The sequence below is a fragment of the Pteropus vampyrus genome, unplaced genomic scaffold (genome assembly GCF_000151845.1).
Source record: "Pteropus vampyrus isolate Shadow unplaced genomic scaffold, Pvam_2.0 Scaffold1, whole genome shotgun sequence".
NCBI classification, from domain to species: domain Eukaryota; kingdom Metazoa; phylum Chordata; class Mammalia; order Chiroptera; family Pteropodidae; genus Pteropus; species Pteropus vampyrus.
Genome location: NW_011888782.1, coordinates 22,699,325 through 22,714,295, shown reverse-complemented (window position 1 = coordinate 22,714,295; position 14,971 = coordinate 22,699,325). Strand labels below are relative to the sequence as shown.

The 14,971-nt window shown below is 42.1% G+C and overlaps 1 protein-coding gene across 1 annotated transcript in view; it reads left to right on the top strand.

Moving 5' to 3' along the window:
* The window catches only part of KALRN (kalirin RhoGEF kinase), a 640,142-nt gene that overhangs the window by 265,814 nt on the left and 359,357 nt on the right, over positions 1 to 14,971 (top strand). The window contains 2 exon segments of the mRNA XM_023520165.1: positions 8,145 to 8,336; positions 11,968 to 12,099. Coding sequence (XP_023375933.1) covers positions 8,145 to 8,336; positions 11,968 to 12,099 — 324 coding nt within the window.

Sequence of the window (14,971 nt, the reverse complement as noted above, 5' to 3'; positions counted from 1 at the left end):
ATGTTATCATCCCAGTGTCCATATGTTTTGAGGTGGGATCAGCAGGTTTACATGGTAATGTTAAACTAATTAATCATAAAATGATACTTTAACAGCTTCAGTACCCAAAGTGGGTTTGGTACTAGCAAAGATGTAAGCAATATACATTGCATTATTAATCTGGAGAAAGGAAGTGAGATTCAGCTTTTTCCATTGCTTTGGCACATTCTTAACTCATGTTGAATGTTACTCCCGAAGCCTCTGAATGCTGTATGGGAAAATCTCCAAATACCTCTTCTTATGGCTGTCCCTTTGAATGTAACAAAACAAAAACTTAATATATGGTGCAGGGCATAAGAAAAGGTAGCTAAAAGCAGAGGAGTCATGCACAATAGGCATCAGGAGGCCTGGGTCTAGTCCCAATATGCCCCTCTCTTCGTTACTTTGAATATACCACTATTTATTTAAGAAAATTTTAAGTACCTACTAGGTGTATTCAAGAAATGTCTGGGTTTTATTATTTTTTTCTAATTGAATGAGATTGTTACATGAACTTGGCTTCTAAAAAGCTTTAAGTAAAGTGTGTTTATATTTCTTTTTTTAGTAAAGCAGTATTTGCTCACTAAAACTTGCCTATTTCACTTATATGTAAATTTTACTTTACTATAAAAAAAAGGAAAAAGCTTTACCAAAGTAAAAAGGGGAAATTTGAGTTAACTGCAGCTTTCATGAAATGCAACCTGACCAAATCTATTAAAATTAAAGATACATTAAAACAATTTTAAAACTAAAAAATATTAAAAACACCAAATCTATTAAAATCAAAATCACTCTGCAACTCTTAGAATTATTTGCGGAAGAAATAAAACAAGTAAATGAAAAGAATGAGTTTGATAAAAGTAAAAGATTAAACATGAATTCCCCATTAGCTGCATCACCAATATAGACATTTGATGTTTTGATGTAATAATTTTAAAGGGGAGGAAGAGGGCCCTTGACACTGTATACTTCTTCTGTACAGTATTAAGAATTTATTTTTTTAAAATATATGTATACACCAAAAATTTTTTTAAGCTTCCATATACACTAGAAAATTAAGATGATTAAAAAAGACCCTAAAGAAAAGTTCCCACCACCGTGCGTCTCTGATACAAAATAAAAATGCAAATCAAAACTACAATGGGATACCATCTCACACCTGTTGGAATGGCTGTCATGGAAAGGACATGGAAGTGATAAGTGTTGAGAAGTTGTGGGCAAAAAGTAACCCACATACATTGGTACAACCATGTGGAAAATAGTATGGAGGTTCCTCAAAAAACTAAGAATTGATTTACCATATGATCCAGCAATCCCTCTTCTGGGTATTTGCCCCCAAAACCTGAAAGCACTTATCTGCAAAGATATATGTACCCCAATGTTCATAGCAGCATTATTCATGGTGGCCAGGACATGCAAGCAACTGAAGTGTCCTACGATAGATGATTGGATAAAAAAGATGTGGTACATATATTCCATGGAATATTACTCAGCCATAAGAAAAGATGAAATGTTGCCATTTGCAACAACATGGATGGATCTTGAGATAATCATGCTAAGTGAAATAAGTCAGAAAAAGTTGAAAACCATATGATTTCACTCATATGTGGGATATAAAACTGAAAGCAACAAACAGACATGATAAACAGATTCATGGACATGGACTGTGGATTAGTGTTGCCAGAAGCAAGGGTGTGGGAGGAGTAGATAGGGGTCAAAGGGGTCAAATATTTGGTGAAGGAAGGAAATCTTAACTTTGGGAGGTGAACACACAATGCAATATATATATGACATCCTGTTGAATTGTACACTTGAAACTTACTTGATTTTATTTATCAATATCATCCCAATAATTTTTAATAAAAAATAGATATCAATAACTGATAACATTTAGATATGATTCCCTGGCATGCATGTTTTTCTCAGCTGAGCCGACGCTATTTTTATATTTTTTATGTTTCACATTTTGATTTAACCTTTGTTTTTCATTTGACCCGAATAATTTTGCTGAGTACCTTGGCCTTGGATGGTTGTTTGCCTGGCCTCCCTCCCTTGACTTTGGATTTGGAGAGTCAAGGTCTCCAGAGCTTGTCTAGAGGACTGAATCCCTTTCAGGAACATGGCCCCTACATGCCTCACCTTCTTCGATCATCTGAGGGATCACAACTTCCATTTTCATAATAATAATTTAAAAGCTGTAGGCTCATTAACTGGAATGGAATTGAGAACTCCATGCCAGGACTCATTCATCCCAGAAGTGAGATAGCTCTTCACTGACTCTGCTGCCTCTCTGGAGGTGAAAATGAGAAACATCGCCCCTGGACGACAAAGTGAAAGGCCCCATGCCCAGCGTGGGGAGGAGGCTTCTGCCACCTTTTGTAAAATGGTCAGTGCTAAGGAGAAGAATCTGTCCCCTTATGTGTCTTGACAGTCGCACTTCTGGGTGCTTTAGGCCTGGTTAACACGTAGCCTTAAGATGGCTATCCCAAAAGACTTCTATTTTCCCAGCTTAAGGTTTGGAAGAACACTGTGTTGAAAGGGCATGGCTTACAGAGCAAGTCACTGGCCGATTCCGAATTCTCTGATCTCTCTGGGTCAAGGAAAGATCTGTGGACCATTCAGGGCCCCAGACCCTTGAATCCTAGGAGAAGAGCATCTGTCAACAGAGGGGGTGCATTGTGCATGGTAGTGGCCTGACAAACAGCTAGGGCAGCTTTGCCTGCTGTAGAGCTGGGCACATGTGTCAGGCTCCTATGGAAAGGCGCTTTTCCTAGGAATAGTAGGGACATTGTGTCATGTTCTCTGTGAAATACAGCGGGACTCTGGACTCTTGTTGGAATCTTTGCCTCTAGTTGGAATAGTTGATAGGTTTTTCTTCTGTTATGTTTTTTCCTAATACTTTGATTTGGTTTTCCTTTAATTTGGAGCAATAACAGCAATCTGCTGGAACTGGAAAAGGGAAAAGATTTAACATTCTTATTGGTTATATGCCAGACAATGGACTGGATGCTTTATGTTTCATGTCACCCACAGGAGAGAGTTTCTGATTCAGGGTGGGAACCTATGACCATGGGAGTGTAAAATCCACCTCTGCTTTTAAGAGTGAAGTGAATGGAATTCAAGTGCTACACATATGCAGAAATGATCTGCTTTAACAATCAGCCCCTGTGTTTTAACAACACAGAGCTGAGGGTTACCAAAATGATAGCTTGTATCAAATGATTATTTCTAGAAGAATCAGTATTTTTTTTCAGAGCATACCACATAAAAAACTTCATTTAAAGAGAAAAGTTAGCTGAGTTTTTAAGTGGAAAGTTATCATTATCTGCAAGTAGCGTTGCATGTTTTTCTAGCCAGTCAGGGCAGACAGGAGCCAGATTCAAAGGGGGAGCCTTTGGCAGGGCTGGAAACTTTCATCGAGATTCTGCCAAGAAGTACTTTAAGGGGAATGACTCTGCTCCATTGATTTCAGTTAATCACAGTAGGAGACAAGATCTCAGGAGAAGGGGCCATCTATCCTGTGATCTCCAATTAATGAATGCAGAAATGAAATAAGAAAACAGAATTTTGTAGGCAAGAACAGTGGAGGCAGGGTATAAATATAGAGGGTTTTTGAGTTAGCAAGATTTGCTGGAATTTAGTTATTTTTCCCATTTGTGACCGAAATGATGAGAGGAGAGCCTTAGGAGCGGGGTAGGATGGGGTGGATGAAACAACGGAACACGCAGTGAGCACGTTGCCATTCTGCAGGGTAGATGGTGTTTGTATCTTGGACTATGTGATACTTTGAATAATGATAATAATAGCACTGCATATATATGTGTGTTTGGGGGGGGAGGGTGTTAAATGAATAAAGCAATTTGGAAGTAAGGTTTTAAGAAGATACTCACTAAGCCAGAATTGTTAGTCATGTTATTAACTTCTGGCCAGGGAAGCTGGTCGGTCTAGGCAGCTCTGCTCAGGGGAAGAGGAGGGGAGCAGCTGGCCCTTGGTCACCCAGCTCCAGCCATAGCCATCACACAGCAGGCCAGAGACCAGAGCCAGGATGAGGGGCTGAGGCACGTGACAGCGGTGGCTGGGCCATGTATACCTCCACGGTGGGCAGCACTCCTCTCCCAGGTTGCTCTCCATGCATCGTCCCCTTGCTAACCTGTTAACGCACAGAGCAGTCTTTTGAAAGCATAAATCAGATCATGTTACTCTTTTGTTTAAAACCTTCCCATTGCACCTGGACACTTGAAAGTTTGAATTACTCTGGTTTCTTCAGTTTATGCCCCACTACCTCCAAAGAAGAGAGTTTGGGGAGGGCAATAGATTTAGTCAACATTCCCCCAGGCACTGAAGAAATAAGAAAACAGCGACCTGAATTCTCTCTATGTTCAATCTGGCTGCCCTCTCTAAACACAGAATGTATCTAGAGGCCTGGGTTATATGGAGCAGACGCCGCTTACTCAGAAATGGAATATCTAAGATCATTCAGCTCAACTCACTCACTTTACAGATGAAGAAACTGGGGCACAGAGAAGGCAAGTGACATTTTAAGCGACTGCCAGGGGTGAACCAGAACTCATGTCCTCTGACTCCTGGCCCAGTGACCGACTGATGGACAGCTCTGCAGATAGAAGGGTGTTTAAGGCTGGTGGGGAAGAGTGGCAGGGCCAGGCAGATGGGAGGCAGTGGAGGAGGCAGCTTGTAGGAAATGGACAGGCCATAAAGAGTCACAATGTCTATTCCTTCTGGCCATGTCCCCAAGACAGACCATACCCCCAAATGCTCCTTAACAGTGGCATGAACCATGACACAGAAGAACCACACAGATGGATTGACCAAAGGCCATGACATGTCATTTGTACCTAATGACTAAGCACCCCTATTTACCCAGACTCTTAATCCAGCTCTTTAACCCTGTTCTTTCCTTTCCAGTCATTTGCGACCTTCTGCACCATTCCTCTTTTCATTTGGCTGCAGTTGAGAATCTATCTGCTCATTTGTCTCAGGTTCTAGGCTGAAGGAGAATGGAGGAGGATGATCATGAACTTGGGCAATATTTCCTGCAGTGTTTTGCTATTCTGAAAAGGGGCTATAGAGAAAAAAATGAGCAAATGTATGAGTCAACATTATCTTTATCCCTCTATTGTGAGAAATACTGCCTCGACTTCTTTTGTGAAGAGTAATCATTTGTTAGTTTTAGTTAGACGTTTCTCTGCCCACTGATAAGGAAACAAAAAGGCATTTACTGTGCTAGTCTCTAGAATGTGAAATGTAAGCTGTGGTCTGTTTTTCGTTTGTTTGTTTTTAGCTTTCATTTATGATCACAGGCTTAAGGGTTGAAGGGGGCCCTGGAGGACCGCCAGCCTCACCACCCCCTTCTGTGCAGGAAGCCCCCTTCCCAGCATCCCTGCCAGTGGTTCAGATCCCTTTCCTCTGCATCCCCACAGCAAGTTGCCTCTACCTCTCAAAACACTTACTTCATTTTGCTTTAAATTACAGTCATTTGAGGACTTTTCTTAAGTCTCAGCTGTGAGCCCCTGAGGGCAGGAATCCTGTCTCATTTCTCTTTGATCTCTCACAGCAACCAACACAGAGCCTGGCCCACTCTCCATAAATATTTGAATGAGTGACAAGGTGTGAACAGCCTCAAGAAGGCAGCCAGTTAGACATCTTTAATAGCTAGAAAGTTCTTCCTAAGAGTGAGCAGATATATGCCTCCCTGTGTTCACGGTGGGGAGGATGTAAACAGGCAGTAATGATAGAGGGCCAGGCACCCATAAGATGTACATGAGGGATCCTGGGGACAGGCTAGTACTCTGCTCTTATTGCTCTTCTTGTTTGCCATCTGGCCAAAGCATACAAGGTCTTTCCCAGGATAGGAAAACCCAACAACCATAGATAGATTTGGATAAATATGTGTGTGTGGTGGCGGGGGGGTTGGGGGAGAAGCATTTCCAGGATTTGAATCCAGTTTAGAAGGACAGCTATATCAGACACCGTCAATGTCCCACCCATATCCCCTCAACCCGCCCCGAAAGTCATCTGCAAATGGTTCCCATACGCATTGACAGCTTCCTGTGTTTCTCTGCCCATGGTCACTCTCTGATATGGGAGGTGTGCTTGGCCTGTGTGGAGGTCAGACTGGAAATGCCAGGGAGTTATTCTAGGAGCGCCCTTCAATCATGAGCAATGAGGCTTGGTGCATAAATACCCCAGATTCCTTGTCTCCCAGTAGGATGGCGCAGGAGTGTGTTCTATACAGTCTCTCAAAAAGTTTCAGGAGGGATGACCCCCAGTTGCTCACAGCAGTAACCAATTAATGAACACATCCTTTATTTTTCTCTCTGTCTTCTTTGACTTCCCCACTCCATCACTGTGCTTCCTAAGGACCACACTCAAATAAACTATCTGTCTCAAATCCTTGTCTCAGGGTCTGCGTCAGGGGAACTCAAACTAAGAAAACACAAGCTGGGGATTTGGGGGAATCCAAATGTTACTCCCTTAGAAGACAGAACTTTTAAATTCAGTACATACCTTTTTTTTTTCCTTTTCTTTCCCTCTATTTCTGAGTGCAGAGTTGGTTTTCCTGTCAATTCTGTAAATAGAGTTGCTAATTTTAAGTAGAATCTGTATCCTAACTCAGAAAACAAGGCCGATAATGATTTCTACATCTCTGAAGGGTAGTTATTTCATATAACGGGAATAAGTAATTCTCTAGTCTGTTAAGGGAATGTACTATGTCAGAAAGGTCTCAGGCCAGACTAAAGAAAGAGATTATGCATGGGATATACATCAGGATAGACTTGTGTTCAAGCATGTCACTGAACATTTTAAACTTCTGCAGAGATCTTCTAACTGGAGAGAGACCTTATACACCTGGCTTAGGTTAGGGATGGAATGCTTGGGGTCAGGGACAGCTAAAATGAATGTGGACGATGAGGGAAGAGGGAAAGGAAAATCAGGGACCTTTATTAAACTTACCCAATATTAATGAGATACCCCTGAGCTAAAAGAACCAAGAGAAAATGCTGTTGTTGAAGAATATTATCATTTGAGAAGATTTGAAAAGAAAAACGATGTACAAGCCACCTGCCACCCTTATACTTCTTCAGACAGACATCATGTGAGTCAGAAAAGCTCTCTGCGGGTGCCACAATATTACTTGATTATTTTGACACCTCAGACAATTAATAGGAGGTAGCAGTTAAAAATAACCATGCTCACTACTGTCTTATATTTGTGAGGTTTTTCTTTTGTCTTATTCCTTCCTAGAGGGTTTTCTGCTAGCCTAGTAGGAAACAACACACATTGTGATCATGAATTTTAATTGGCAATCAAAGATGGGAATGACTGTGAATGAAACACAAGAGGAAAGGAGCAAGCAGGGCCAGGATTGCTCCACGGATGTCTTTTGGGGGTACCCACAGATTCCTTTTGAGGTCAGCTGGGAAAATGTTCCTAAGTCAAGTAGGGATAGAAAGGTTTCCATCGATCTTGTTTTTAGCATGGAAAAATGTTGTGGCTTCAAATGCTCTCTTTATTTAAACCCTGACTGATAGCCGGTGCCCCAGTTCTTTTGGTGAAGGGACAGGTGTGGAGGCAGCAAAGTCTTTGCTTAGTGATTGGAAGATGTGAGGTTACCATGCAACATGTCCTTTGCCCTCTTTGATGTGCATCGCTGCCCTGTTGTGAGTGGCAGTCATGCCACGAATATAGCTCTCTCCTCAGCAAGAGAGGTGCCTTTGGGTCTTCCAGCTTTTACCCTAGTCTGAGCCATTACTTCTAGAGAGTAACTCTTAGAAGTACCATGTATGACCTCATAAGATAATTGTGAAGATTACTAAGGTAGTCCTTGTAAAGTGACTGCATTTATGTGCATTAGTAGTTGGCACAAAACTATGCTGGTCCCCAGAATGAAAAGCCTCAGTTACTGTATCTACTATCTATTGGAGTTTTATGTCATAGACAAAGACTTCACTTGGACCAAAAATGGATACAGTAGTATAGCCTATACCAGCCTCTCACATACTTTTTGTTTGACGTAGATTCCTTCTCCCAAATACCCACCCCAAAAGTGATAAGTGGTTGCCTTTTCAGCCTGCCCCACTAAACACTCATTCTCCTTTGCCTCCCAGAATGCCTATGTCAACATCAACCGCATCATGTCTGTGGCTTCCCGCCTCTCTGAGGCTGGTCATTATGCCTCACAGCAAATCAAGCAGATTTCCACGCAGCTGGACCAGGAATGGAAGAGCTTTGCTGCTGCCTTGGACGAGCGCAGCACCATCCTCGCCATGTCTGCAGTGTTCCACCAGAAGGCTGAGCAGGTGAGGCCAAGGGAGCTGCTGTGGCTGCTCGTGGTGGGAAGGGTGGGGGGACAGGGGAAGGGCAGGGTGGGAGGACGTGCACTTTTTGTAGAGAGCCCCTCCTCTCTTTTTGAAACACTGAAGACCTTGCTGAGTAGTCACAGCAATAACCCATGTTCTACCACTTTTATGGCCCCTGTGTACATAAAGAAACATTGGTGGTCTTGCTTGTCATCCAAACAAGAAGGAACCCGGAGCCTGTTTACATTCCACTGGGTAGTTTATTGTTGTCTGCTTGTGTGTGTTGATTGCTTAGTATGCATTCCCTTAGCATAGACCAAACTAAACTGTGAAACTAAACTGATCATTGAGTTCTGAGAGCAGGGGAAAACTAATTTTACATGAAACATTTGCTATAGAGAACAATAATGTAACAATAATACGGTAGATAGAAATAACAATTATTGGTTGCCATTTATTTACTGGTATTGGCCAGTGATATTATGACCCATTTTATAGAAAGGAGCACTGAAGCTCAGAGAGGTTAAGTGACCTAAGATCCTGTGTTGGAGCTGGCTCTAACCAGATCATGGGGAGCCAGTTGTTAAATTTTCATGAATTTTGTGAGGTGGTTAAACATAGCCATTACTTAAAACTACATTTACATTAAATATGTCATATTAAAAACAAAGCCCATAAATACTCAGAACTCATTTCTTCCCAATTATTTTGCTGCATTTTATTATCTAGGTTCTTGAGGTTGTTTATATGTATTTATCTCTATGGTGAAAATACTGTATAGTGTGGGCTACCAATAATCTCTTTCTAATTCTACATTTGATGATGTCACATTGGTAACTTGAAATAGATCATAGTAGGAGTTTCATACCATGGAAATCATCAAATGCTACAAACTGAGGCTTGATTTATTGTTTTAATGATTGTCTAGAGTCTTAAAAGGTTAGGGAAAAAATATTTTTAAATGCTGACTAAACTTAGAATTGTGTCTTGTCTGTAGCTCTTACATTGTGAATAGCACACAAGATTGAGGAAATATTCTTTGATATTCAAAAACTATTATTCCATTCATCAAAGAAGCCCCTCACACCATGGATGACTTAGTAATGTTCTGACATAAGTCTTCAGATATTTTCACTGTTGTCTTACACCAACATGAGTGAAAATATCAACCAGCTTTCATGTTGAAACTATATGTCTGTCATATACAAAAGTGAGAATCAATTGGCTACATCGAATTTTCAATAAAGAGCATCATATATGTTATTATTCTGTGTAAATTATGTGCTACAAATCCTTTATGTTAGTAAAGTTTATAATACACATGTGTGTATTTGCGTGTGTATACCTATATGTGCTCGTTGTTAAACATTTACTAATACACCATTGTGAAATTCACACAATCTATGGGCAGCTGGGATTTCATCCCAGGTGTGTGTAACGTTATAGTCTATGGTCTTAACCTCTAAGTTTCTCTTTTCGTATGACAATTGAGTAGCTCACAGATAATGGAGAGTTGAACACAAAGCCATACCTTAAATCTCTCCCTCCATTAGCCACCAGATGTGAAAGGCTATATGGAGTAGTTGAAAGAGTCTAGTCTGGGAGGCCAGACATATGTAGGTTCTAATCACAGCCTCATCATTCATTAGTTTTTAGGGAAGTCACTTCACCATTCCTGGCTTGTTTCCTCATCTCTAATGTGGGGATAATCACAAATCTCCCTGCACTGTTAAAAAGATTTGCAGTGGAGCACGTAAGTTGCCTAGTGTGCTTTTTCAATGATAGATTTTACTGTGGGTATTTGTTCAACATACTATCCCGGTATTTTGTATTTCCTTCACTGTGCCCCTTTCCACCGGAGACCTTTCCAAAGGCTAAAATACTTGTGTCGCAATTCAAGGGTAGCCATCCAGAGGGACTTAGCCATGTGTTTCTGTTTGTTTGTTTGTTTTTTAAGATGATGGTGGTAATGACTGATAGTGACTGGTTCATTCTTAGGACCATGAGAATATTCATGTCTAATCTCTTGTTCTGTTTTCAACCCTATTACGTGCACACTTTATTCAAGGTTTATCCAGACTGGCAAGGGAGACCCAATGCTTCTCTCTCTGTCTCTCCTTCTTTCCTTGAGCTCACCGTTTTGTGGGATCTGCTATAGTAGACTCATTTTAAAGTATAACAGAGAAATTGCAAAGACCTTAAAGAGGCACCACCCTCACAATTGACACATGAATATCAAGTTGCTTTCAGGTTCCTTTGTAAAATGGTTATTGGTGGAGCAAAGAAGCTTCTGAGAATTTGTCGAGTACACGCAATCCGATACCGGACAGCATCCAGAGCTCTTCCATAATTGTTAAGAGATGTCTAATGTGATAAAAATATACAGAATGAAAAATCAGCCACAACAGCCAACAGGCCAGGGACTGAAAGCCGGGAGTGACAACCAGACTAGAGCTCAAGCAGTTACAATAAAAATAGTGCTGGAACAGAGTAGCTGGAGGAGCCAACTTCTCGTTGATGTTTCCTGACTTAGTTTGGATCAGGAGCAATTTTATTTGTATCTATTTTTTATGCAGTTTTCTCAGGTATTATTAGTCCTTCAGGGAAACTCGTAAACCATGGTTCTTTTTTTAGCTAGGGATAAAAAAAACACCAAACAATGGATTCAAGGCTGTTTTTTCAATTTGTTTATTTAGGCAGCTCTTTATTGTCCTCATATGGGCTGTTTTGGCAATGAGATAAAAAGGTATTTAGGCAATTAATTTAAATGGAGCTGTGCATCCAGGCGAGAAGAATCACAGACAGAAGCATTCCAGACTGTTGGGTGAAGAATTATTTGCATTTTAAAGGTGTACTTTTCCACCCAATAAATCTGAGTGATTTCTGTTGGCTCACCCTTTGTGCATGGAGACCCATAGTCTTCCACAGTTGTTAATTTTAATTTTTAAATAATTTGATATCTGTCAGTATCTATATCTATATCACATCCCAGGAGCCACTGCCACCTACACATAGTGTATGGTGCCCCTACCCTCTCCCATGCCTGAGAATACTGACCCAATACTGGAGATCTTCTTGAGGGTTAATCTCCATTGCTTATGGGAATGGCCTCTACAAGTTTGGGGGAGGCGGGGCTGAGAGTCTTGTGTGAGGTGTTCTTTGCTCTTCTTCACAACTCAGTGTGTAGACTATAAAGTACATGTGTGGAAATATCCCATTACATTACATGCACCCCCCACACACACACACATACACATGTGCCTGTGAGTGTGCACAGGGCAAGCAGCTCTAATGTATCCATGTAATGTAGTGAGCTGTTTGCACACTTGTATTTTGTAGCCAATGTGTGGATATGACCTGTTGAACACGCAGATACCTCCCACCTCCAGCAGTTTCATAATAATCTTCTGCGTTTGTGGAAACTACACTCCCTAAACAGATACTGGGTCTGACTTCTAACATGGAGTTACTGTTTGTACACTTAAGGGAAAAACTGCACTCTCGACAGAGGTCTCTCTTAAGGTTTCCGGGGTCCCAGTGCTTCTTCCCAAGGTATCTGACCATGTCCACAAAATCCACCCGTTGCCCACCCCCAGTGCTCCCACCCTGACCTGGCCGCATCTCCTTCCAGTTCCTGTCAGGAGTGGATGCCTGGTGCAAGATGTGCAGCGAAGGTGGCCTGCCATCCGAGATGCAGGACCTGGAGCTGGCGATCCACCACCACCAGTCCTTGTACGAGCAGGTGACCCAGGCATACACAGAGGTGAGAACCAAGCAGTACCCCTAGGGGTTCTAGACGTGTATGGGTATGGGTGTGTGGTGAGAGCACTGGCCTGTACACTGTGGAACAGCCTAGGTTGGGCTAAGAAGAGAAACCATTTTTCTCCCTTTGGAGACACCTTTAGGATCCTTGATCTATGAATGATGGTGTCTCCAGCCAGGCATCAGAAAAAACTGGGCCATCAGCAGGCACCGCCTTGGTACGTGTACACACACACACACACACACGTACACACACACGCACATACACACACACACACAGACACACACATATCTGGCTCACCATGTATGTGAAGATTGAACTCTCTATATAAGGAAGCAACACTGTGCTGCTCTGGAGTTTGCTTTCTGGCTGGTACACATCAGCCTGCCACCCCTTTTATGAAGCAGCTCAGCAAAAAATACTCATTTTCTCACTATACAAGGTCCAGAGGAAAACTCACCACAGGGTGGACATAGGTATTTGCAGGCATGAGAAGCTGCCATAGAAGTGAAGAAAAAGCTAAAAAACTCTTCCACCGAAAATTCAAAGGCCGGGGACATGGTACAAAGTTAAGAAGGGGAGAAACACTTCTTGATCCTCGTTCCTTTCAAATTAAAAGGGTCAATTAAGTGCATCTGTGTGGACATATACAAGTAGGTAGGTTTGCTAACTGGCGTGAATTCTGAGGGAGGGAGCTGAGGGATGTAAAGAAATGCGCTGATTAAGGAAGTTTGGTGAGGAGGGGAAAGCGAAATCACATCTGACCCACGATTTTCTTCTGGGGCAATATCTGTCTGAGCAGTGTTTTCCATGGTGGGTTTCTGGACCCACAGTCATCAGACTCACCTGAAGTGCTTGTTAGAGGTCAGATTCCTAGGTTACACCCCAGACTGAACCAGAATGTCAAGAAGTGGGACCTGGAGCCTACATTGTAACAAATATTACCCCAGGTGAGTTTGATAATGTTGATGCCAAAGAATTGGTGGCTTCTGGGTGAGACTAAGGGTTTTTGCCAGTGTCAGAATCTCGGCTTCCTTACCAGCAGTGTGACCTGAAGCAAGTTACTTAACCACTCTAAGCCTCAGTCTCTTCTGTGAAATAAAGATGATAACATGTACTTCATGGGGGAGTTTTAAGTGTTATAAAGATAATGCACGTAATTTACCTGGTCCCGTGCCTGGCAATAGTAAGTGCTAAGCATAGTAACAGGTTTTGTCATCATAGGAGGCAGAGAGGAGGGCTTATGAGCCAAATCTCATCTCATCAGCTCTGATCCAAATGGCCCAAGGCTTTCTCTTAGAACCGTGCTTCTGCCTATGGGTCAAAATCTCTAAATTTACCATTTATAAAACACAAAAATAGAGTATACAGATTAGATTAATATTATACTTATATGTTTCACGTCGATGGGCTATGAGTGTAATTATAAATATAGACACAATGTTTTTCTGCATTTATACTAAGGCCCTAGCATTGTGGGACGTAGACATTCCCTCCCGGCCCACTTCAGAGGTCAGCGGGCTGCTGCTGCCTCCTACAGATGTGGACTGAGGCAGAGGACTGGAACTCACGTTGACATGGATTTCAGGACATGGTCCTCTGCCTCTGACATAATGTAGTGCCAAAGGACAGCATGTGCCTAGAATGCACTGAAGAGAGCTCTCGTGGGTTTGGCCATAGAATATCTGTCTTATTCATGTCTCTGGAGGATATTTCCTCTGTATTATTTAGAAGATATTTCCCCTCCCCCTCCCCTGGTGATACATTTTGGGAGGCAGCTATGGTGGGATGGGGTGGATAACGGTGGTCACCTAAATTGTATGTATTCCTTCAGGCAGGTTTCCTCACTTGTCTCTGCTGTACTTTCCACTCGTGCTCCTCTTTTTCATACCCCAGCCCTACATGTGTTTCTGTGGCAGGGGGAGCAGCAGCTGCCTCTGTGCTCCTGAGCCCCCAGCCAAGCTATTATCAGAACATGAAGGTAGGGGTGAGGGGAGGCCGCAAGCCCAGCAAACAGCTACCCATTGATGGTCATAAGGCCGGAGGTGAGAGCACACCTCCTTCCATACCTTGCTGGTATAAAAGGACCACTTCAGCTCCAACTTTGATTTCATTGTCAACCAAGTTAATCTGGGGTCTTAAAATTGCTATCGATTCTCCAATCACTACTGTTTTAATTGAAAAGACACATGCTCTACTGAGTACTCTGCCAAGCCCTGGAGAGCCACAGGTGTCGATCATATGATGCCACTTTCCAGGCTTCTTAGTGCCTGTAATTGTGCCAGGATTCCAATGAGGAGTGACAGGGAATGTCCTCCTCACACACTGGTATCAGCACTGAAGGTGAGTGTTGGGAAGCCCAGGAGCATGGATGGTTTATCCACAATCTAAGGGTCCTTTCTTTACTCTACATGTTATGGAAAGATGAGGACGTTACCACTTTCAGGAAGAAAAAAGGGGATTGTATAGAAGGAGAGCAAAAGTTGGATCAATGTCAAAGAAAGAAAATGACAAGGAAATAAAGACAAGAGAGAGAAATGATGATGAAGATAAAATTGGTAGCCAATCCTATGTGCTCGGCCTCATTCTAAGCACCCCACATGTGTTAACTCATTTAATCCTTACCAGAACTCTATGAGGTATGTACCATTGCTATCCCTCTTTTACAAAGAAATTGAGGCTTAGATGTTAGGTAAGTTGCCTCTAGTTACACATCTAGTAATTTGGAACCAGGTAGAAGAAGGTAAAAAAGAAAGAGGGGAAGAGGTTTATGGAGTCAACATATATTCAGCTTCATTTCTGAAAAGAAGTCCTACTACCTGACCTGTCAAGTGAGTCAGTCAAAATATTTGTCAAGTACTATGTGCCAGGT